The 23,337-nt window shown below is 43.3% G+C and overlaps 1 protein-coding gene across 7 annotated transcripts in view; it reads right to left on the minus strand.

The window, feature by feature from the left end:
- TANC2 (tetratricopeptide repeat, ankyrin repeat and coiled-coil containing 2) overlaps nucleotides 1-23,337 on the minus strand; it is a 238,360-nt gene that overhangs the window by 184,359 nt on the left and 30,664 nt on the right. For all 7 annotated transcript variants that reach the window (XM_064636755.1, XM_064636760.1, XM_064636753.1 and 4 more), the window contains exons 2-3: nucleotides 21,999-22,061; nucleotides 14,287-14,386 (exon numbers count right to left, since the gene is read on the minus strand). In XM_064636755.1, coding sequence (XP_064492825.1) covers nucleotides 14,287-14,353 — 67 coding nt within the window. In that variant the 5' untranslated portion in view covers nucleotides 14,354-14,386; nucleotides 21,999-22,061. The remainder of the gene's footprint in view (nucleotides 1-14,286; nucleotides 14,387-21,998; nucleotides 22,062-23,337) is intronic.

The raw sequence follows: 23,337 nt of genomic DNA on the forward strand, positions 1-23,337 counted from the left end.
GCTGCTGCAGATTAGAAAATGAGATTTCTTCAGATAACCCAGCTCAGAAATAAGAGGGAGTCATTCTGCTGTTACAGACACTCATTTCAGGGTTCAGCCTGTGATAAATCATCACTGGTGCCAAGCAGAGGCACAAAATACCAACAGACTTGGTCTTAGAAAGACAGGAACAACCCAAAGTTGACATTAACCTCTTGTGCTCTCTGAAGAACTTGTATGCAAAACCCTCCCACACTGACAAACAACTAAGAAACAAGTATATTATACAGGAATGCATTAAATTTGGATAAATTAAAAAAAATACTAATCTTCCAGAATACCCTTTTTTTCTTTTTGTTGACCTACTGAATTTAAAAGGAATTAGGGAGAATTTAAAAGGCACTGGGGAGAAGATCAGATTTAAAATTAATTTAATCGAGTCACTTAAAAATGCAGGTACTCACACAACAGAAGTGCCCCAGAAGCCTCCATATTCCTCCTCATTCCATAGTGAAAAAATGCTGGGAATTCACCAAATGTAAAGTTATAAAATCCTAGAATGGTTTGGGTTGGAAGGGACCTCAAAGCTCATCTCACTCCACCCCCTTTTTAAGATCCTGTTTTTCTTTTGTCTATTTAGGATCTAAGAAATATTGGGGTTTTTTTAGAATCAGAGAATCCTAGAATTTGGGTTGGAAGGGACCTTCAAGGCCACCCAGTGCCACCTCCTGCCATGGGCAGGGACACCTTCCACTATTCCAGGTTGCTCCAAGCCCCCTCCAACCTGGCCTTGGACACTTCCAGGGATGGGGCAGCCACAGCTTCTCTGTGCCAGTGAGTTTGTGGACTTCTAAATGCTGGTTTTGTTTAATGGCCCCCACACAAAGAATTTATTTATCCCAACTACAGATTGGATTAATTTGTTTAACACGCTGAAATTTCCCCTTTCCCTTTAAAATCTTGTCCCACTGGGACTAAAGCAGCCCCCCCTGTGTTGTTGAAATGTGAGTTTAGCAAACACAGAACCAAAAGCTCAGAGTCAGTACATGCCACCCTTCTGCAACATTCCAGATGGGAAACACTTCTCTCAGGGAAAACAGGAAGAAAATGAAGAAAACTGCCTTGAATTAATAAAGAAATTATTACAACAAGGCCTGTTCCACTGTCATTATGCACTTCCAAAGTGGCCTCTGCTTCATTTGATTTTTTTGTCTCCCTGATTTCCCTGGAGGGTTTCCAGGTGCAGCTCCTGCCCTTCCCATGTCCCAGCCTCTGGAATGGGCAGAACAGGCCGTGCCCTCCCTCCTGAGCTGCTTCAGAGATTAAAAGTTCTATTTTCACCACCCCCCATCTCTTATTCCAGGGGATGATTTGCTCTCTCAGCGTGTCCAGGGAAGAGATCAAAGCTGGTGGATGTCCAAGGAGCACCAAAGAGCTCCATGGAAGAGCAGGGACGTGTCCCAGGCACAAAGTTCTGGCTCTGTTTAATTGTCAGTGAAGATAAGGAATAGCTGGATATTCTCTTATAAACTCTGAGGGGGTTTTTCCCCTGCAGGGCAGATTTCAGAGGCCATTTCCCAGCTCAGGGTCATTTATCAGGCAGCAGGGTCAGCAGACAGGACCAAGCTGGGATGTTTAGACACCCAGAATTCTAATTTTTCTTTCCATTTCAGCACTTTGATCTCCTGAAGCCCTTCTAGGTGTCTGTGCTTAATAAAGCAGCATTGTTTGTAAACTTCCAAACAAGTTTTGTTCATGTAACACTTTTAACTAATTGAAATAACAGCAGTTTTGAACATCAATTCCTAGATGAAAAATGCAGGAACACTCCCAGGAATGCTTTTTATGCCTCTGAATAAAACAGTGTTGGCACCTCAGTGATTAGAATGAGTATTTCAATGTGAACAACTTCAAGGAATATTTTAAAATAGAAGATTAAGTGGATGACTCAATCATATAAATCAGACAAGAACAACACGATGAATAAATCATTTAAATGCACTATTAATTCTTGTGGTATCAGGGAGAGAAAGTGGTTTAAAATAAGTTAAAAGCAGACTAATTTGTATTCAGTAGACAATTAAATTCAGGGATTAATGTGTCACTTGAAATGGCAGCAAAGAGAAATACAAATATAAATTAAATGCCTCCTTTTAAATCAGTATATTGGGGCTATGAGATAACTCATGATCTTACTCTAAGAACAGACCAAAGGTGCAGTTCCTCAGATCAGTTTTGTCTGTCAACAATCAGGAACAGTCTCAGAGGATTTGAGGGCTCAGAATCATTCTGAATTCACTTGAAAGGTTTTCAAACCTTTTTAAATGACACAAAACCACCTTCTGCTGAGACCTGGACACCTCGTTGAACCTTCTTGTAAAATCCCACCCCCAGTTGGCTTAGATTTGGGGGGGGGGTTTGTATGCTAAGAGAATATGGGTCATTTCTCCACCCATCTCTCATCCTCAGCAAGAAAATGATATAAAAGGAAACATAAACCCTTCCACTTCAGAATGATCTCGCAGCAAAAAATTTCCACAATTCCCCTCAAATAGGTCATTTAAAGATGGAAGCTTTAGCAAAAATTATCCATGACTTATCTAAAAATATTTCTGATACTAAAAAAAAAAAAAAAAAAAAAAGAAAGAAATAGTCCTCACAGACACACTGAGAGGAGAAGTTCAGGCAAGAACAGGCTGAGAAGGAGAAACTCCTGAAGAGATGCAGCTTAAAAATCAATCCTCTTACAAGGAGAAGATAATTTTTCCTTTAAAAGTATTAGATAATTTTTCCTTTAAAAGTATTAGATAATTTTTCCTTTAAAAGTATTCGTAAGTACCAGACACTTGCTCTTCTTAAAGGAAAAAAAAAAGGAAAAGGAAGAGCAATTCCCAAAAGAGAATGTAATGATGGCATTCCAGCCTGATCCCAAAGCCCTGGCACAGGTGCTCCAGGGATCAAAGGTGGGTTTATGGGAACCAAGTGGGCCATGGGACACTTCACCCCCCCAGTGCTGAGCTGGGAGCTGCCAATGCCACGTTCAAACATCCCCCCTTGCAAAGCCATGGAAAAACCTGGAGGCTGGGAAGAGGCTGCTGGAGGGAGGAGTTGATTTTAACCTTTCCTGAGTTGTGTTGGACCATATCTGATCACTCACTGCAGATCAGCAGGTTCCACACAAACCTGCATAAAAATCCCTCAAAAATAAAAATATGACTCACACCTGGAATATAATCCCAGGATGGAGTGCTATGGATTCAACATCTGTCAATGGAATAAACAACTGCAAAAATCTGTGCCAGCACTTCCCAGGGACAAGTCACACTGCATACAAACAATATTTACCTTTAGGAACCTGGGAGGGGAAAAAGTGATATGGAAAAATCTCACATCCTGGGGGGACACTGAAGTAAAGGCACATTGAGACTAAGTGGGATTAATAATTGTGAGGAGTGTGATGGAAATGGAGCTGGTTAACAGGCACCCAAGGCCAGCAGGGTTTGTTTCATTTTGTTTGGGAATGCTCCCACCACACTGAACACAGGGACAGCTCCAGCCAGTGCTCGATATCCAAAAGTTTGTTTGATATCCAAAAGTTTGTTTGATAACCAAAAGTGTTGTGCCCAAGGAGCACCGAATCAGTCGCAGTCTCAGATCCTGCTTTGTAAGATCCCTTCCTTCTTCTGAAAACCTAGGAAACTGCAGAGTGCTCCCTAACTGTGATTAAACACCAAAATTAAATCAAAAAGTAAAAAATCAGCAGTACTGAAGCCCCAGAAAGCTCCTCACCACCACCTTTAACCTTTGCTAAAGCTGCTTCACCTCCAGCACCACAGCAGCTCCTCAAGGTTGGTAATTCAGACCCCTCAGGCTCAAACCATCCTGGGATGTGCTCCTTAAAGCCCAGGAGCACCTGATCTCTCACCCAAAGCTGCCTCATCTATTATTCTAAAGCTTCCTTGAGAGCAATAACAGCCTCTCCCCCACCTGCCATCACACCTCATCCATCTCTCTCTGTATTCTCTGCTTCTGACTTTGTAACTGTGGAGCTGAAAAATCAAATCTATTGAAAATTAAATTTAACCAGGCAACAACTTCATAATACCTCCTGCTACCCAGCTCCAGCCTCACCTTGCCTTTTATCCTCACATCTGGAAGCTTAAACACCAAATGAAATCGTGAGACAAGAGGATTATTTTGCACTGTGAGGTTTTACAAGTGAAGGGGGAATAAGATTCCCTCTCTTCCACACAGCAATTAATAATCCCTCCTTCCACACTATGCTATAATAATCAAAGGATATCTGGAAGAACCCTCCTTCCCCTCCCCAATAAACAGAAAAAGCACAACTTTTGTGTTGTGGCTCTGCACTCAAAGCTCTTTTTTACATTCTTTGTGTTACCTGCACTGAGTAAGAACTTTCATGTTGCTGCTCAAGAGTTTCTCTCTTGTGGTCACTGAACCTACTCCTGCAGGTTAAGCAGAGAAAAAGGCACTGGAATATGAGCCTTGCTCAAATCTCTTGATAACACAGACTCCAAAAAAAAAAAAAAAAAAAAAGCTAAATTTAGAACTTCAAGTTGTGAAAAGCCACCTTGAAATAACATTTTGCAAAGAGCTGAATTCCAAAGAGATGAATTTGACCCACGTGCCCCCACGAGTGACAGGCTCCTGTTCCAGTACATTATACACCCATATAATGAGAGATTTGCCCAGTTTATCATTAATGGCATTTACTGCTTGAAAAATCAGCGTGGGATTGTGCCCAGACACGTGATGGGGACATTCCCCACCCACCTCATCAGTAAAGGCTGTCACCCACAGCTTTCCCTGGCTGATCCCAAATCCTCACAGGCAGAACTCACTGCAAACAGGAATTACACTCAACACCCGAAAAGAAGAAAAATACAAAGCCTGGAATTTCTCAAGAGGGAGAAGGACCTTAGTGCTGGAGTGACAGGACGAGCAGGAATGATTTTAAACTGCTAGAAAGCAGGATAGATGGAATATTTGGAGAAATCCTTCCCTGGGAGGGTGGGGAGGCCCTGGCACAGGTTGCCCAGAGAAGCTGTGGCTGCCCCTGGATCCCTGCAAGTGTCCAAGGCCAGGTTGGATAAATTTGGAACAACCTGGGCTGGTGGAAGGTGTCCCTGCCCATGGCAGGGGGTGGCATGAATGGTCTTGAAGGTCCCTTCCCATCCAAACCACTCTGGGATTCTATATTTAGCTTGGAATTTTCTCCATTTTCTTTCTCTTTCCTGCAGGTGAAGATATTGCTTATTTTTGTGCCACATCTGATGACAAGAAAATAGATGTTCTATATTCAACACACTCAGGTAAAATGGCAAAATCAACGTGCAAGTGTTGAATAATTTCTAAAACTCTTTATTTAGAAACATTTCAATACTTAGTAAGTTTCTAGAACTGTGAGAAACGTTACTTTTCATTTGCTTGTATAAAAAACAGACCCCCGTTTTTACAGATTAGAAAACTCATTTTGTTTAAATCCTGTTTTTTAAGGAACAATCCAAGTTTGTTCCTCACATGAGATCTGGGGCCAGGCTTGTTCCAGCACAGAAACTCCAGGGTCAGTCATTAGGACATCCCAGTGGTTTCTCACTGATTTTACAGACAAAACAGTTGAATTCACTGATATAAACCTTTTTTTTTTTTCTTAAAAGACTTGATTGAATTTTTAAACTATTATAGATATGCAAATCCTTAAAGTTTCCTCAGACATCCTGGAAAGGACATTCCACTTTCCCAACAGTTTGCCTGGACAAATCACTCAAATTGACTGTATTTCCCTTTGAAGCCAGTGGATATATTCTTCTTGAATTGTGTATGAGAATACTTTTGTTTTATGATGGATAAAGGAAAACAAGGCCATTCGATGTGGAAAGCTGTAACTTTATCTCCTTTACACACAGCACGGGAATTTCAGCGGGATTTGAAGTGGGATTTGGTGGAAAACTCCTGCTCCCTCTACTGGCTCAGCCACAGCAAAGCAGCGATGTTTTATCCCAAACCTGTCAGGGAATGGGAGCAAATGCCACAAAATCCCAGATCCCTCTTTCAGGCTGTTGCCAAAGGTGCTCTGTGCTCCTGGCACCAGCACCTCCCCCGAGGAATGACCCTCTGAACCGGTCACCAGTTACAACCTGGAACTTTTGATCCCCATCCCCTGAGCCAGATGGTCCCACCCCGTTTCCTCCTGCTCTGCAGTCCAGCTGTTCCAACACAGGGAAGATGTGGACCTGTTGGAATGGATCCAGAGGAGGCCACTGAGCTGATCACTGGACTGGAGCCAGGCTGGGAGAGCTGGGGGGGGTCACCTGGAGAAGAGAAGGATCCAGGGAGAGCTGAGAGCCTCTTCCAGGGCCTAAAGGGGATCCAGGAGAGCTGGAGAGGGACTGGGGACAAGGGATGGAGGGACAGGACACAGGGAATGGCTTCCCACTGACAGAGGGCAGGGATAGATGGGATATTGGGAAGGAATTGTTGGCTGTGAGGCTGGTGAGGCCCTGGCACAGGTTGGGCAGAGAAGCTGTGGCTGCCCCTGGATCCCTGCAAGTGTCCAAGGCCAGGTTGGACAGGGCTTGGAGCAACCTGGGCTGGTGGAAGGTGTCCCTGCCCAGGGCAGGGAGTTGGAATGAGATGGTCTTGAAGGTCTCTTCCAACCCAAACTACTCTGGGATTCTTTGGCTCCTGCCTTAAACCAAATATTATATCCAAGACCCCTGAACTCCACGAGCTCTGGTCAGATCCCGCTTTCTGCCGGCACGACACGCCATGGAAACCATCCCACAGGATCTCCAGCAGCGAGATCCCAGCTCCTGACAGCTCAGACCTCCCCCCAGGGTTCCAGGTAAGCTGGGAGAGAGAGGAAAGGTGGTTGACAGGGCTGACCCTGCCCAAGGACAGAGCCCAACCTGCAAACACAACCATCCCAGAGCCCTTCCACCTCGGGAATCCATTCCCTGCTTTGCACAAGGGATGCCCACGGAAAGGACTGCTCTAAAAGCCTTTTCCTTTTCCCTCAGGGAAAGTCTCTGGAGGTTAAAAGCTCTGAGCAGCACGAGGAGAGATGGCTCCATAATGGAGCAGCACTGGGAGGAGCAGGGGGATGAATCAGCCCCTGCATTTAGAGGAGACTGGGGTGCAATAATCTCAGCAATCAGACCTGGACAATCAATGAGGAAGGGAAGGTCTGAGAAGGATTAAAGCTGATACAGAAAAAGCTGAGAAAGGAATCACTGACCTAGAGATAAATCCTGGATAAAAACCAGCAAATAGGAACACGCCTGAAAAAACCCATGTGGGTGAGTGAGGGAAGAGGATGTTTGGGGATGCAGGGATTGAAATGAAATATGGGGAAAACTGCCAAAGGAAGAACCATCTCCCAGCAGCTGGATCCTGCAGAACACTCAGGGCCTGCCTTCCTCTCGTTTTCACCCATTTGAAACAAGTAAAACAATCAGCACAGCAGAAATATATTGAATATTTTCTCTCCCCCCCCCAACTTACATGCCTAATTTTACAGTCTAACCTATTTGAGCAAGTGGGACAGAGACTGAAGATCAGTTCATGCATTTTCTTTGGGGGAAAGTAAAAAATAAAAGAACATTTCAAGCTCAGTTACAGGCAACTTTAGTAAAAAGGGGGGAACTAAGTGAGAGTTGTATCTGTATTCAAGCAGTAAATATGTCTGATACTCACAGTTGCCTTTCACACATTTTTTTAAGAGAACAGAACAATCTAAGAGGGGAAAAGTGATTTAGAAGTTCCCAAAATTCAAGCCTTGTAGTGAACAGCCCAAAATACAGCATTTCAGAGACAGGGAGACACTGCTCCATCATAACAATCCAACAGCACTCTGCCAATTCCTCCACAAAAACTAAAGCCAAGAAACTGGAAATACTGAGAAGGAGAACTACGAGATTACGAGTTATTCAAGAAGATTTAACTGAAAGAAAATGTAAGTTGAAATATTCCAGAGTCTAGAAATAATGCAGTAAAATGAAGTGATCTGGTGAGGTGAATTGTTCTAAAAAAAAGGAGGCAAGACATACTGTAAAGCAAATATAAAAGGAGTTTTATAAATGTGCCACAGTTAGGGAAGTTAGAAGAGGAAGGTCAGAGAAAGGAGGAAGCTTAAAATATGTCTCTGAAAAGCCCTGCATATACAGATTATTTAAAAGAATATCCCACAGCACCACGGGATGGAATTGGGCAACACTGAGAAGGGACAGCAAATCCCTCTCTGTGCATCTGTGTTTGATGAAAGCACAGGAGATAAAGAACAAGGCAATAAATTAAACCTCAAGAGGGTGAGGAAAGCCACGGAGAGGATGTGGGAACAAAACTCCCCGAGGGGTGGCACAGGGAATAAAGTCACTTGGAGAGCAGTGGCACAGGGAATAAAGTCACTTGGAGGGCTGTGGCACAGGGAATAAAGTCACTTGGAGGGCTGTGGCACAGGGAATAAAGTCACTTGGAGGGCTGTGGCACAGGGAATAAAGTCACTTGGAGGGCTGTGGCACAGGGAATAAAGTCACTTGGAGAGCAGTGGCACAGGGAATAAAGTCACTTGGAGAGCAGTGGCACAGGGAATAAAGTCACTTGGAGGGCTGTGGAAACACAAGAAGAGGGTAAGGACACCCATGGCTGGTCCCTCAGAGCAGGAGGGAGGTGGTCCCAGCCCACACAGGTGTTCTTGCAGCTGGTGAGGGGCTCCTGGGTGCAGATCTTGGCTCCCAGAGCTGGAGGAGCCCCTGCTCCTCACACAGGAGCACAAACCAAGCCAGGCTGATAAACAGCTGAGTCACTTAATAAAATAATTATGAACGCAAAAGACTGAACAGACCAGTCAAATAAGAATTATTTATGAGCCATAAAGCAAGTCAGGTTGTATCTGTGGTGTTGTTATTAAAAAAAAAAAAAAAAAGAAAGAAGTATTTGTGAATCAGAAGGAAATAAACACACATTAGGGTAATACAGGCTGCTAAAATTCCCTCTAAGACAGCAGTGCAGGAGAGAAGCAGAAGCTTTATTGTCCAAGCATCTTGTATTTGTCTGGGAAGAGAGTTTGGTTTATGAACAAGACACATTCTGACCAAATAAATCAGAATACAAAGAAGCAAACAATGAGCCTGTACAGACACATCTTCCCCACACGCTGCCTTCTTCAGGAGGAACACAATTAACTACAGAAATGCAAAACAAACTTTCAGGAAGGGCCAGCTCGTGCTTAACAAACTCAAGGACAAACTTCCCTGTGGTCAGAGGATTTGTCAACACACTCCAGACTTGTTTAAAAATGGATTTATGAAAAACCAGCAAACTTGGTGGAAGAAAAGGCTCTGAGTTATTATTATTATTATTATTTGGATGGAACACCTCGAACACGTGGATACATTAGTGATTCAGTGCCATAATACTTTTAAGGTCTTTTAACACCTCACTTCTAACACCTCCTTAAATTAAGTTCCCTGACATCTCAGAGGACCCACCAGCTGGATCTCATCACTCAGCAATTTCTTTCAGAAATGAAATCGAAAAAGCAATTGTGACCCTCCAACTCTTCTGGGGCAAAAAATTATCCTCAGACTTCCAAAAGAGATCAGATAGATGAGAAAGTGCCTGCAGTTCTGGCCAAGCGGTAATGAGACCTTCACAGAAATGCCTTTTATCTTCCAAAGGCAGGAATCAAAGGAGAAGAGCATTTGACAGGGGCTCTTTCAGTCCTGGAATTAAAATATAAAGTGGCAGGTTCCAAAAGGCCCTATAAATACATTGGAAGTGAGAAGTAATTGGGTCTTCTGTGAACCAGGAAAGAAGAACAGGTTTTAAAAAACCCTGCACCAAAAATATCCTGAATGACAGGCAGGCTCCTGGCTGGGAAGCCCCAGATAAAAATTGTGCATTTTAGAGTTAAGAACAAGCAGGATATAATTCCTGACTAACTCAGAAGAGAAAAGCAGGCCCTTTGGGCTAAGGATTACATGCCTCAGATAAATTTAACATGAAAAAAAAAAAAAAAGATGAGTACTTTAAAACCTATCTCGGCCTCTGCCAGAAATAAAAGGCACAAATTCCTGGGCTTACACCTCACAAAGTGAAATGTAAAACCAAACAAAACCTGCAGTTTTGCAGCTGAATTTCAACCAGGTTCTGAAGGGAATCTGAGCTCTTACAGTGGTATTAATTTAATGTGATAATGTAAGAAGGAAATAGTCCATCTGCTTGTAAAAGAACCAGGGTAACTGTAATAGGTGGAATGATTGGATCCATTAGATGGGCTTATTTCCCTAACAGGATCCTGGAGTGAATCCATGAGTGCACTGCTGGGATGTGCACTACTGGAACTCACACCCAGAGCAAGGAATGATTGGAACAAGCAAGAAAACTGCAGATAAATATGAGACAGGTCCTTGACAAACAAATAAAAACACAGAACCTTCCAGAATATGGATTCAGAGAACAGAACTGCCCTGGAAGAAGGGCTCAATTAGGGGGGAAAAAAGCCTCAAACACTCCAAGAAGCAGCAGTGAGAAGGTGTTTAATGCACCTGCCTGCCCTGGCCACTGGGCTTTTGGCCACAGTCATCCTGCTGGATCTTCAGCCAGGAGGAATAACAGGATGGAGCAAAGCACAGCCCTCTGACACTCTAAAACAAACACATCCCTCATAAATATAACTCTGGATACAAACATGAGTCAGAGAACTTGTATGTCTGCATCTCTCTAAATTAATTTACACTGGAAAAACCAAGGTGATCTGTAACTCTGCTCAGCTGTCTGGCAGCTTTGGGGAATATCCATTTATGTCAGAAGGAAATACAGCCTAATCAAAACACTATTGCAGGCATAATGTGTCCTCAAGGCATTACTGTAAACCATCCTGAGTGCCCTTGAGTCACAGGAGAATTTTTGTTAAGACAGGAGATTAAATATGTGCTCACACACACATGGACTGAGCACTGTGAAACCCCAGGAGTGAAGCTCTGAAAGGACACCCAGACCCCCAAATTTAACCACAGGGCATCACACAGTCTGCTGCTGCAGTGGAAATCCAGTTATTTTAATTGGCATTACTGCATGCAACGCTATGTTCAGATCTATGTAACTGTATTCTTCTTATAAAAATATTTTGTGTGTTCCTGAACCACAACACCATCGAGCACCAAAGGGGGAAAACCCACCCTGGCTGAGTCCAAATAAATGTTAACCACAGTTCTTAGAGAATCTGCTCAGCAGTTTCTGAAGGAGGAATAATAAGAAGGCATTTTACTGCTACCACTACCAGGGATCTTTTAATCAGGAAGAACGATCAAAACCACATCAGAGCCTCTCGGAATTGTTAGCTTGACTCCACTGCCCCTGTTTGGGAACTGCTACTGCAAATGAAAGACACAGCAAAGCACAGGAATTTCAAAGGCCACTGTGCTCCCTTGGATCCCCCAAGAAAAGAACACAATGCCTTTAACCTGCTTCAAAGGTTTATTCCCCCAGTGGAATGCAAAATGAAGGGAGTGCAGGAGAAGACACACACACACACACAGACACCCTGGTGGGCTGTCACCCACCCACAGAACCTCAGCTCAGCACATGGCAGGTGAATCTTCCTTTTCAGGCACACCTGAAACCTCCAACAGATTGATTTTTCCCAACACAGAACTCAGGACCTGGGAGTTTATTCCCAGTTCTCAGAGATGGGTTTAGCTCTGAGGCCACCGGGACAAACCAGAGCACCAAAACCACCAGAGAGGCTTCATTTCCAGCTTCCAATGAACATTCCACATCATTGTAATGATAAACAAATTTAAAATGTCAATAAATACCTTATCTTTTTAAAGCACCTGAACGGGGGAAAGTCCCAAACCCCCTCAGTGTCCCCACAGAAAGTGCCCAGACAAAATCCTACCAGTGAAGGCAACACCAGTGGAGGGACCTGAAGGTCTGCACTGACCACGTGGAAATTAAGGAGTAAAAAAGAAAGAACACCCAGGTTTTAGACAGGTGCATCCACTGTGAGGGTGGGGAGGGCCTGGCACAGGTTGCCCAGAGAAGCTGTGGCTGCCCCTGGATCCCTGGAAGTGCCCAAGGCCAGGTTGGATAAATTTGGAGCAACCTGGGCTGGTGGAAGGTGTCCCTGCCCACAGCAGGGGTGGGACTGGATCATCTTTAAGCTCCCTTCCAACTCAAACCATTCTAGAATTTATTCCAGGAGGTGGGAGATTCCTCCAGGTCCTGTCAGTGCCTTTTGTATCCTATTAGCTAAGTTCTCTCCTTTTTATCTGCTTCTAAAGTATCAAATTTGTAGTTTGCCAGAACTGCAAGGCAAATAAGTAAAGCAAATTTTAGGCTTATAATGCTGAATGCAACACAGGAATGTATGTGGAGGATTTACGGATTTTTTTTCCTTACTGTGTTGCAAAGAAACACAGAATTCAATATATCTATTTTTTAAAAATCGAGGCAGCAAGGAATTCATTTAATGTCCTGTTATAGTTTGATGGCTTATCTGAAAAATTGTTTTCCAGTGGAGGGATGTTTTCCATTTAGTCACTGTTAATACAACAAACCTGATCATCTCCTTTTCCTATTCCCCCTCCTGCCCTGAAGACTGTCAAACAGAATTCTCAATAAAGCAACTTATTTCAAAGGCAGAATTGTAATAAATTAAACATACAGCACAGTCATTAGGCATTAGAAGAAACTCATCTATTAAATTCTGTCATGTTATTTTTCAATATATGAATAAGAAAAAACCCATCTCCTCTGCTCAGAACTGACATTTTCCATTCACAGAACAACAAACGTGCATTTGCAGAGCTGTGCACGTTCAAGATCCTCAGTATTGCTCGGGGGGACAAGGCAAAAGGAAAAATAGGGCCTGGTAACAGACCATGTGACAAAAGAGAGGTTTTTCATCCAGAAACCACAGCTTTATTTGCCTGTGTTGGTTTTCCAAAGGTATCAGAGGCCGTGTCCTTTCCTGGGCTTTAAAGTGCCAATGTGACACAAATCCCCAGAGGACGGAGCCACCTGCTCGTGGGGCTTCCCCAAACCTGCCTCTCCATGCAGGTCCCTCCTCGGATGACCCACTCCTGCAGCAGAACACCAGCAGTTCCTACAGAGGGAAAATCTCCTTTCCAGAGCCATGGATGACAATCACCACCTCGAGCCCGAATTCCTACAGGAGTCCTGGCAAAACAGCCTTTTTCCTGCTTTGAGATCCACACCAAGCACAAACCCAGGATGAACTGCTTGAACTCCTCATGAAAACATCTTCAGGATCCAACCAAGACACCCAGGACTCTCACCACGCATTAAAAATGAGGGGGCAAATTCTGGCAATGTTTGAAACACAGAATAACTCACTTCACCCAAAGGAAACCAGCCCGTTTTTCCATTGAATTTATCACCACTGCTTCTCCACATCCTCACTCATGGCTTCCCAAGGAACATCCATATGTACTATTTACACAGATGCACGAGCACAAATAAACACTGTATCCCAAAATATTTAAAATGTGCTGCCAGATGGCTTTAAAAAAAAAAAAAAATCGAAATGAAAGATCTAATTAAAAGCTCTTACACCCTGCCAACACTCCATTTTTGGAAATAACTACAAAAGTTAAATAAAAATAAAAAAAAACAACGTTTTTCGAGCCTATCAATATTTTTGTCATGTTTTGCTTCACAATTACAATCTCCCCTGATCTCCATCATGGATCAAACAGGCCAAGCCACATCAACCAGTGCTAATTGTAAACTCCTTTCTTGGGCTGGTGGAAAAAGGAGACTGGCAGAAACGATGACCAAATTTGGGCAATTACTCTTTTGATTCCACCTCTTCCCAGTCCTCTCTCTCCCTCCTGTTTAAAAGTTTAAAAAAACCAAACAAAAAAAAAAAGAAATTGCTGCTGCCATCACCAGTTTTGCCTGTAACAAAGCAGATTTCACTGCCACAGTTATCACAGGCATTTTGAGAGGGGGGAAAAAAGTTATTTTCTTATTTTCCACAACCGAAACACGAACCTTGACGTTTGTTTACTCCTTGTTTTTCCCTACATCTCGTCTCCCCAATAAAAGCAGATGATGGTTTACATACGCTTTAAATAAACATACACGTATTTTCAAATATTAAAATCACAGCATTAAAATGAAGTGTAATGATGTTTTGAGATCCTCAGGTGAGCCCATGTGCTCATCAACAAGAAGAAAAGCCCAGAACACCCATGGAAGGGGTGGTGGCAGAGCTGTCACTGTCCCACCCTCGAGGAGGTGACTGTTACTTACCACTGGACCTGTTTTTGCGGTTTGACTTCCCTCCTGTGAGAAGCATCTTGAGACTGTTTCGAAACATGGTGATCCCGTTCCACTCGGTGTATCCCAAACACTGCAGGAAGCAGAACAACAGGTGGACAAAAATCAAAACCAACTCCAATTTGGACAACAAGAAACAGTTATGAAGCGGTAAAAAAACTGCTAAACCCGAGAGAAAAACTTAAAATGATGAAAAATTACTTTGTCAACACAGTCTCTAACAACGAAAATCAACATTCACATAAAGCCCACCATTCAGCTTGTTTTCAGTTCATAAAATCATAGAATCATAGGATCAGCTGGGTTGGAAGGGACCTCTGAGATCATCCAGTCCAACCCTTGATCCAACCCCGCTGTGGTTCCCAGCCCATGGCACTGATGCCACATCCAGTCTGTCCTTAAACACCTCCAGGGACGGAGAATCCACCCCTTCCCTGGGCAGCCCATTCCAATGGCTGAGCACCCTCTCTGCAAAGAAATTCTTTCTAATCTCCAACCTAACCCTCCCCTGGCACAGCTGCAGACCCAGCCCTCTTGTCTTGCTGATGGTTGCCTGGGAAAAGAGACCAACCCCCCCTGGCTCCCCCCTCCTGTCAGGGAGTTGCAGAGAGTGAGGAGGTCTCCCCTGAGCCTCCTCTTCTCCAGGCTGAGCCCCCCCAGCTCCCTCAGCCTCTCCTCACAGCACTTGTGCTCCAGTCCCTTCCCCAGCCTCGTTGCTCTCCAGGCTATTTCCAGCACCTGCCTATTTTGTCAAATAGTTTGACTGAATTATCATCACACTGAAGTGGCAAAGACTCAGCATTTTGCAAAATGCCTCCATTTCCCACCTCTGTTAAAGCCAAACCCATCAGAAGGAGTTGCTGCCCTTCCTGTTGCTCAGAAAATCAATCCTGCTGACACCAAGCCCGGCTCCAGCCGTGGCTGACTGTCAAATTCTTTGTGAGTTGAATAAATTGTCATGAGGAGACAAGTCACTCAAACCCGGAGTAACTGATGCAAAAAATCAAACAGAAACATTATCCCTACATTTTCCTTGCTCTGTATGTCTCAGGTAAAAAAAAAAAAAGGTTGTCTGAGTGCTGCTGAAGATAAAAGAGTGTCTGGGATCACCAGGCACAGTGACAGCCTGTGCTGGGGAACAGCCACTTATTAAAGCAGGTAAAGCATCAAAACACCTCCAACAAAAGCAGCTCCAAACCAGACCAAAAGGATTGTAAAGAGTCTTTGATCAGGACATACAACAAACCACAATTTTCCTTCTATTGTACACATGAGCTTCCACAGTTACAAGGTAACACATTCATCTGGTAGAAATAAATAATGACATTTTCCCCTGTAACAATATTAGGTTCCTCTTGGAGGATGCTCAGGAAATGCCATCTTGAGTTTCTTCACTTATCTGATATTTTCAAGTCTGTTAATACAATAATACCCAGTTCAAAGAGCTTTCTATGTATATTTAAGGCCACTGAAAGTCCTTTTAATATGATTTATTCACAGAGAGACACCAGCATTCCAGGGCAGCAGCTTGGAGCACACACATCCCAAACCCCAGGCAGCACAGAGGGGTGACAGCAACTCCAGCCTGTCCTGACTTCCACAAGTTCCCACTCACTTATCAGATCTCACAAGCAGGTTTTAGGGTCTGTCTGTGTGCAAGAATGGATTCATGCACGGATGAATATCACACAGAAAATGCAGAACCAGAATTTCACTTGCATCTATGAATTACAAGAGCATCACCTGGGCCACCAAAACACAAGGAGCTGGTGTTCAGGCTCGTTCCCAGGGCTCCTAAATGAAGTTTAGGTCCCCTTTGAAGCATCCCAGGTGGGAGATGGAAAGAAAGGTCTTTTGGATGGGGCTCTGAGCAACCTGCTCTAGTGGAAGGTGTCCCTGCCCGTGGCAAGGGGTGGGACAAGATGATCCTGAAGGTCCTTTCCAACCCAAACCACTTTGATTCTGTGATTTCAGTTTAGCAGCAGCTCCTGGCGTGGTTTCTCACTGCATCCCACACAGTGGTGAGGAACTCTGAGTGTGAGCTCTCACCAGACTCACATCCCGAGTGAGGTTTGCACATCACAGAGCAGCAGGTCCAGCAGGTGACCAGAACCAGCTGCTGGTTTCCATTTTCATGCACAGCCACGTCCTTTTGTGGCTTTGAGCACACGTGGTCACAGCTCTCCCTCTGTTCACTAACACTGAGCCAGAAAGAACATGTAAGAATAAGCACTCCAAATTAAAAATTCTGTTGCTCCTATTAGTTCACGGAATTAGAAGGATTAAACAGCAAATAGCATTACATTATGAGGAGGAGCTGGGTCAGGCCTTTTTTCACCCCCCAACAAGCTCCTCAAGGTATCTCCCAGGCCAGGTTAATTCCCTGTGCCAGCAGAAGCAAAAGCTGCAGGAATGTGATGGGGATCCCTTCCCATCTCCACTGCCACGGGATAACTGTCATCAATTCGGGCAACCAAGAGCTCCTACACTTTATTGGTCATTTATCTTCTCACCTGTAGCTTGAATTAACCAAACCTAATGAAGACTTGTGTGAGCACCAGTCTCCAAACAGCATCAGCAGGTGAATAAAAAGGTACAACCCCTACAATGCCTTTTTAGAACAAACAGCTCAAGAGTCTGGTTTATGTCCACATAAACCGTGGACATTTATCCTCTAAGAAATCTAAATTTCAGTTAAATACACAATCCACAGCAGTTTCTGGAGCATGAGGAGGCAGCAGCACGAATATGATGAGGGGAAAAAAAAAAAACCCAAAAGGGAGGTAGAGGCAGACTGAGCTCTGCAACCTTACACTGAGCACTGAGCCCCAACAAATCTGGGACAGCTCATTAAATCCTCTGCAATGACTAAGGCCTATTGCTTTGTTTTCTTAATTTTAAGACAAGAGTTTGCAGACAGGCTGCAAAAACCACTTCACATTTTGGGTGGCTACACATTATTACAGCCCACAGAAGTCGGTTTGGCTTCTTTTTATAGAAAAAAAAAATGAATTAAAAATCACAGCAATTTTTTTTTTCACCCATATACCACCAGCAGAAAGCCAGATCCCCGTATTTTCCTCTTCTCTGATCACCTCACTAAAAATAAAATTATTTCTTTATAGAAAGCTGATTAGCAAAGCTAAGCTCTTGTTCAAAAGGGTGTTTGATGTGCAGTGAGTCGGACAAACATCGCTGAGCCACCGCTGGCAAGTTCTGTGCACGTTAATAGGAGAAGCTATTAAATGTATATCCTCAGATTAGAACTCTGGGGTTTTTCCACAGGTTTCCAACTACAAAAAGAGGAAGGGAATGCACCAAGTCATATGTGAAAAGCACATTTCTTCAGGATTTTATTTCCCCTTTAAGTTTTCGGTTCCTTTCTCGCCTCCGTAGTGAAAATACCCACAAGGGACAGGCATTGGTAGGAAATAAAGCTACTGTAAACATTTTGGTGTTCCAAACACTTTAAAAGAAACAGATTTCTTTATACATGTTCATAATTGAAATTTTAGCCAGGAGAAGGCCCAACCAGGCTGTGCTTTACAAGGATGCTCCCGAATCTCAGCAGCACAGCAGAGCTTTAACTCAATGGGTGAAAAGGACAACTTAACAACAAAAAAAAAGGCCTTTATTGCCAAGCTGGAGGTGGTTCAACAGTTCTGGCAGCTGCCTCTTTAGATATTAATTTGTGGTTGAAGAGAGAAGTCCAAGGCTGTGCACAGGAACACCTCTGTGCCAGCCCACGGGATCCCAGCAGCTCCTTGGCTGGGTCAGGCAGCAGCAAATGAAGACACAATTTGCTTCCAGGACCTTCATAATATTCAGCAGAAGTTTATGAACATTATGGAGTCAAAAATTCTCAAAACATTATATTGATAGATAAAGTAAAAGTATCAGCAAACTTCTATTAAAACACATTTTTGCAATGAGAGTCTCACTGTTCATTCCTTTATTCATCTCCTTTGTCCACTTGGTAAGATCCTGAGGCATCACATTCCCCAGTGAATTTTCCCTCAATTCCCAAAAAGAATGATGGAAAGACATTTTTTTTAAAAGAATGATTCCTTATGTGTTTTTCAAAAAAAACCCAAAAACAACAACAAAAAACCCCCAAAAACAAACAAACAAACAAATCACCAAAACAACAACAACAACCAAACCAAACCAAAACCAAACAAAACCCACCCCAAAGTCCTTTGAGAGAAAATCCACTCAGTTATGCAAAATAACAGAAAAACTCCTTACTCATAAAACATTCCCTCTCAAAGGTTCCTGGGAGATTCTCTCTCCATGAGCAAAGCTGAACTCACCACAGCAGAAATTAATAAGTGTGCATAATAAGTATCTTACATTAAGATGCCAAAAAAGGGAACCTTTCTGAGTATTAGTTTTCAGGATTTAACAACATGTAAAGCCTAAATTAATATTTTTTGTGAACAGAAAATCTAACCTTTCATAAATTAGCAAACCACTTTTAAAGAGCAGTCAAGCTTCAGGAAGGAAGAGGTAACAAGGACTTTTTTTTATACAAGTGACAGATTTCTAAAGCTAATTATAACAAGATGAAAGAAATTGATAAATGAAAGGAAAACACACGACAGAGTTTGGCTTTCAAGCATTAACTCCACATAAAACTCCTACTGTACACAGAAATCTGTAGCTGCTGCCAGACTGAAACTTCCCATGCTCCTCAAATCAATTATTCAGAGTTTAAGCTGAACTCTCATTTTAAAACTGTCGTGAAATTCGAGAGGATGTTTTGAGACAGAGCCCGGTGACGGGGACCAGAGAACACTGAAAGCCACACCTGGACGCTCACAGGAGGACTGGGGCTGCCACATGTCACCACTGAGAACCACCAGAAGCTCCTGGATCATCCAGGATGATCCAATCCATTAAACTCTGCCTCCCAGAACACCCTGACTCACCCCAGAGTGGGAATAACTGACTACAACAACACTGAAGTCAAAAGAAACACATATTTTTGTGAGCTTTAAACACACGGGAGCAAAATTCAGAGATGAAATATTTCCAGGAACTTCAGGAATGAAAACAGCATTGTTGGGACCCAGCAAGCATGCCAAGAACTTCGAGGATTACTTGGAAATAGGAAAACAACAAAGGAACTGAAAGGACTAAACCCTACCAATTAGAGGTCTTTAAGCAATTAAGAGTTTATTAAACGAAGTTCTCTAAACTAATAGGCTTTAGAACAACTGTGTGTGAACAAAAATGAATTGTTTGATGTTTGTTCCCTCCCAAAAGCCTGAAGACTAATATTGGTGATGGGGGGCTTGATGTTCATCCCCTCGGGCCCTTCCTCAAATACTTGGAGGGATCTTGACTGTCTTTCCTACAGATCCTGCACTGACCCCTGGAACTCGTGCTCTCTCCTGTCCTCCTGAGATGCCCCCACTTTCTTTGCTTCTCCAGCTGTCTTTGATGGAAATACATAAACACAGATCCATAAACCACCAAAACCAGCATCCCCCCTGGAAACACGTGGGCAGCAAAGTCAACACGACGATGCCTCACAAGGAAGCAGCTTCAACCTCTCCTTTCATTTTATCAAACAGAGCAGCTGGTAATGCCCCAGTTAAAAAGCAATCCTGAGAGCATTACATGGTAATAATCCCATGTTTGTGGAGTTCCCAACAACAGCCCCGAGGTGAATGTGGCCAAACATATCCCTTGATGAGTCTGTGGTGATGATGTTCACTTCAAGTCTGTGGGGTTCGTGCTCACAGGTAATTTTTATACAGTTAGAGCCCGAGAGGAAGGAGACAAGCACTGTGTTATTATGAAAACCCACAGAGTTGAGTCTGAGGAACAGCTCACTGTGGTGCTGTGCTTGGAAAACAGCACTTCCAGAGGGTTAAAGAGCTTGGCCACGGAGACTGCAGCAGCCCCTGGAGCTGGGAGGCAGGAGGACAAGACCCTTCATCCCTCAGCTCTGGGCAGGCTTGAGTTCCTCATCCTCTGCTAACAGGGCATTGTTTTTCCTTTTGTCTAGAACAGTCATACTTTGAGTAAGAAGGATGGGGAACAAAAGCACAACTGCTCCAGGAGAGATGGCACTGACAGACAGCTCATGACTCACTCTGAGCTCAGAGAACTCACCACTCTCAACAACAACCAGCAGATAACCCTGCCAACCACAGAACACCAGCTAATGCACCCTGCAACCTTCATTCTCACTCAAAGTTTGAATTTACTCTTCTGGGAAAAGGCTTTCTCCAGCAATGCTTTTTATTTAAGTGTTGGGATTTACCACCTACTTAAAATAAGATCAGAAACTCTATAGAAAGAACACAGTCACTCATGAGGAGAAAGTCAAAAGTCAGAACCAGTTCTCTCTTCAACATGAACATGTGGTGACCTTGAAATTAAGGAAATTTAATTTTGAACAGGGCTTTGTCATTTTGCATAACCTGGTTTCTAATTCTGGATTAATGATACAGACAATTCCCGAGGGACTCTTCCAGTCTCCATATACAATGTCAATTATAGAGCCTTGGAGAGCAATGATAACCACAGGGAAGTTAGGAATGCCATCACCTCACTTCCAGCAACTCCTCTGCAGGGCTTTTAGTGCCTTCTGTGCTGCCCAGAACAGCTAAAATCATATTTTAAACATTATTAGTAGCTGCCTCCATCAACAACCACATGAACGGGGATTTAAGCCTGAACTAAAACGTGGCACAATCCTGCACAAGTTGAGTTGAATTAAACTGCCTTGGGAGGAATTTTAAGGCACTTCCTACAGCTGGAATCAACAACCCTCCCTCTGCCAGGACCAACAGTGCTGATTCTGCCCCAAAGCACCACAGGACTGAAGCACAGCGAGATTCTTGCATTTCAACTTTTGGCAAAGACCCGGAGCAGCCAAAAACCCATCAGTCAAAACCACACCAGCTCCAAACTGCACGTCCTGTTCGAGGCTCCCTTCAGTCTGAAGTTACTTCTGAAGGCACACTGGTGTGACAGAAAAATGAAAACGAAAAACTAGGCAATGTATAAAGTGTGGGGAAATGCTACAGCACTTCACTGCTCAGGCACTAAAGGAAATGTGAATTATTTGCTTAATTTTTAAATCATCAAAAATACATCTTAGATAACAGACCTAATTAAGGAGCTGCTGTAAGCCTGTTCTGCAAACCTGCCCAAGCCTCAAGAATATTCAATACAGAAGTCAAGTTCAATCCATTGGCAAGCACTGGAGATTTTGTCAGCACACAGAGTATTTTGGATTTTATATAAAAAAAGCCTTGAAACAATTAAGATACCAAAGTACATTTCTACAGAATGCAGTGTCCCTCTTATACACTTTGTTTACAAAAAAGTATCAATATTTTAGTTAGAATGAACTCAATAACATAAAATCCCATGTATAATTTTATTACATCTGTTTTCCTGTCGATCACCTCCAGTAGGGAAAGACAGGGAATGATCAAACACTAATATGTGAAAACTCCTACATCTTTTTCTCTAAATACAGAAACAATCAGGATAAAAATCAGTAAAACTGATACAGGAAGACAATGCCCCTCCTGCTCCATGTTCCAATTCCAGGTGATCACAGATCAGCAAAGAAACAACTGAAGAGAACTGCAATTGTATTTAAACAATTCAATAACTCCTGCAAAGAAAAGTGGGACTGTAAGAAGGAAAAATTCTCCTACCTTGATATCTTTAGACGAGTTAAACCTCTAGTAAAAAGTGTCCTCCTCCATTCACTGCAAGTCCTGAAAGACATAAAAAAACCACAAGAGAATTTAGCAGCATCTTCTCAGCACCCTCTGTGCCCCACATGCACTGAGCTACAACCATCCCATCCCAGGAATAAACCCATGGATTTCCCAGAGTGTCACTCTGGAAGCACCAGGCAGCCCCTGCTCTTTAGCCTAACAATTAAAAAGTGAATGCTCCTGCTCTTAAATCTGGGAATCAACACTAATTTCAGTCACTTGCCTCTTCCCTCTCATCGCTTTTCAGTCGGGAGGAGAAGAAAAGCAGAGAACCTTCCCTCGGACACACATCGTATAATGCACTGTTTAACAAGCAGGATGTTAATTCCAAATATTTCCCTTCATCCCAGCAAGTTCTCCTGCTAAAACCCTGCAACCTCCCCATTGGGTTTTTTTTTAAACTCAATCCTTACATAAACACAGCTCCCAAGAGGGATCCAGCACTAAATCAAGGGTTCAGTCCTTGGCCCTTTGCTCTGTCATCACATACTCAGAACAAGTTCATCAACAAAAAGCCACGAGAAATGTATCTTGTAACTTATTGAAAAAGACCAGAGCAGCTATTTTATTCCCAGCCTGTGTTTTATTTGTGCTGATGATATTGTGTTACAGCCTCCACCAATCCATTGTTTCAGAAATCTCATTTGAGAACCAGCAAACAGAAGGAAATACAGACACCTCTCATTTGTCATCAAACAAACAAACACCAAAAAAATCCCAGGAAATTGAGGCCACCTTAAGTTTAAAGCAAAGCAGAATAATTGCTCAGCCACTTCAGGGAGGTTTTTTTATGCTACTGCAAGAGGATGCTGAGAAGGAAATGACAGCTTTATTTGGGATTCACAACCGTAACAGCAGCTTCTCCAATGGTCTTATATGAATAATTCTGTATATAAAGCTGTAAGACATTCCATAAATTCATGCAGTGATCCTATCTCACTTCTCAGGGCTGCCAGTTACCTCCCTGCCTTCCACTCTTCCCTTCTGTGGAAAAAGAACTGAGGAGCCAGCGAGCAGCACAGCCCTGGGAGAGGGCTGGAAACACAGCTCATCCCACAGCCTGGGACAGGAGCAATGTTCCTTCTCCAAATTCCCTTCCCAGGTTCTGCCAAGCCCTGGGTGTGCCCCAAATCACCAGACTGCCCCCGAATCCACCTCTGGTAGGAACTGAACTGCTAAAAAGACCCAGCTCCAAATTCGTGGCTGAGTGTCCAACCCCGGAGAGCACAAGAGCACGGGGTGGAACTTGTTTTAACTGAGCCCCCACGGAGGA

This window comes from Pseudopipra pipra, chromosome 26, assembly GCF_036250125.1.
Source record: "Pseudopipra pipra isolate bDixPip1 chromosome 26, bDixPip1.hap1, whole genome shotgun sequence".
Classification (NCBI taxonomy): Eukaryota; Metazoa; Chordata; class Aves; order Passeriformes; family Pipridae; genus Pseudopipra; species Pseudopipra pipra.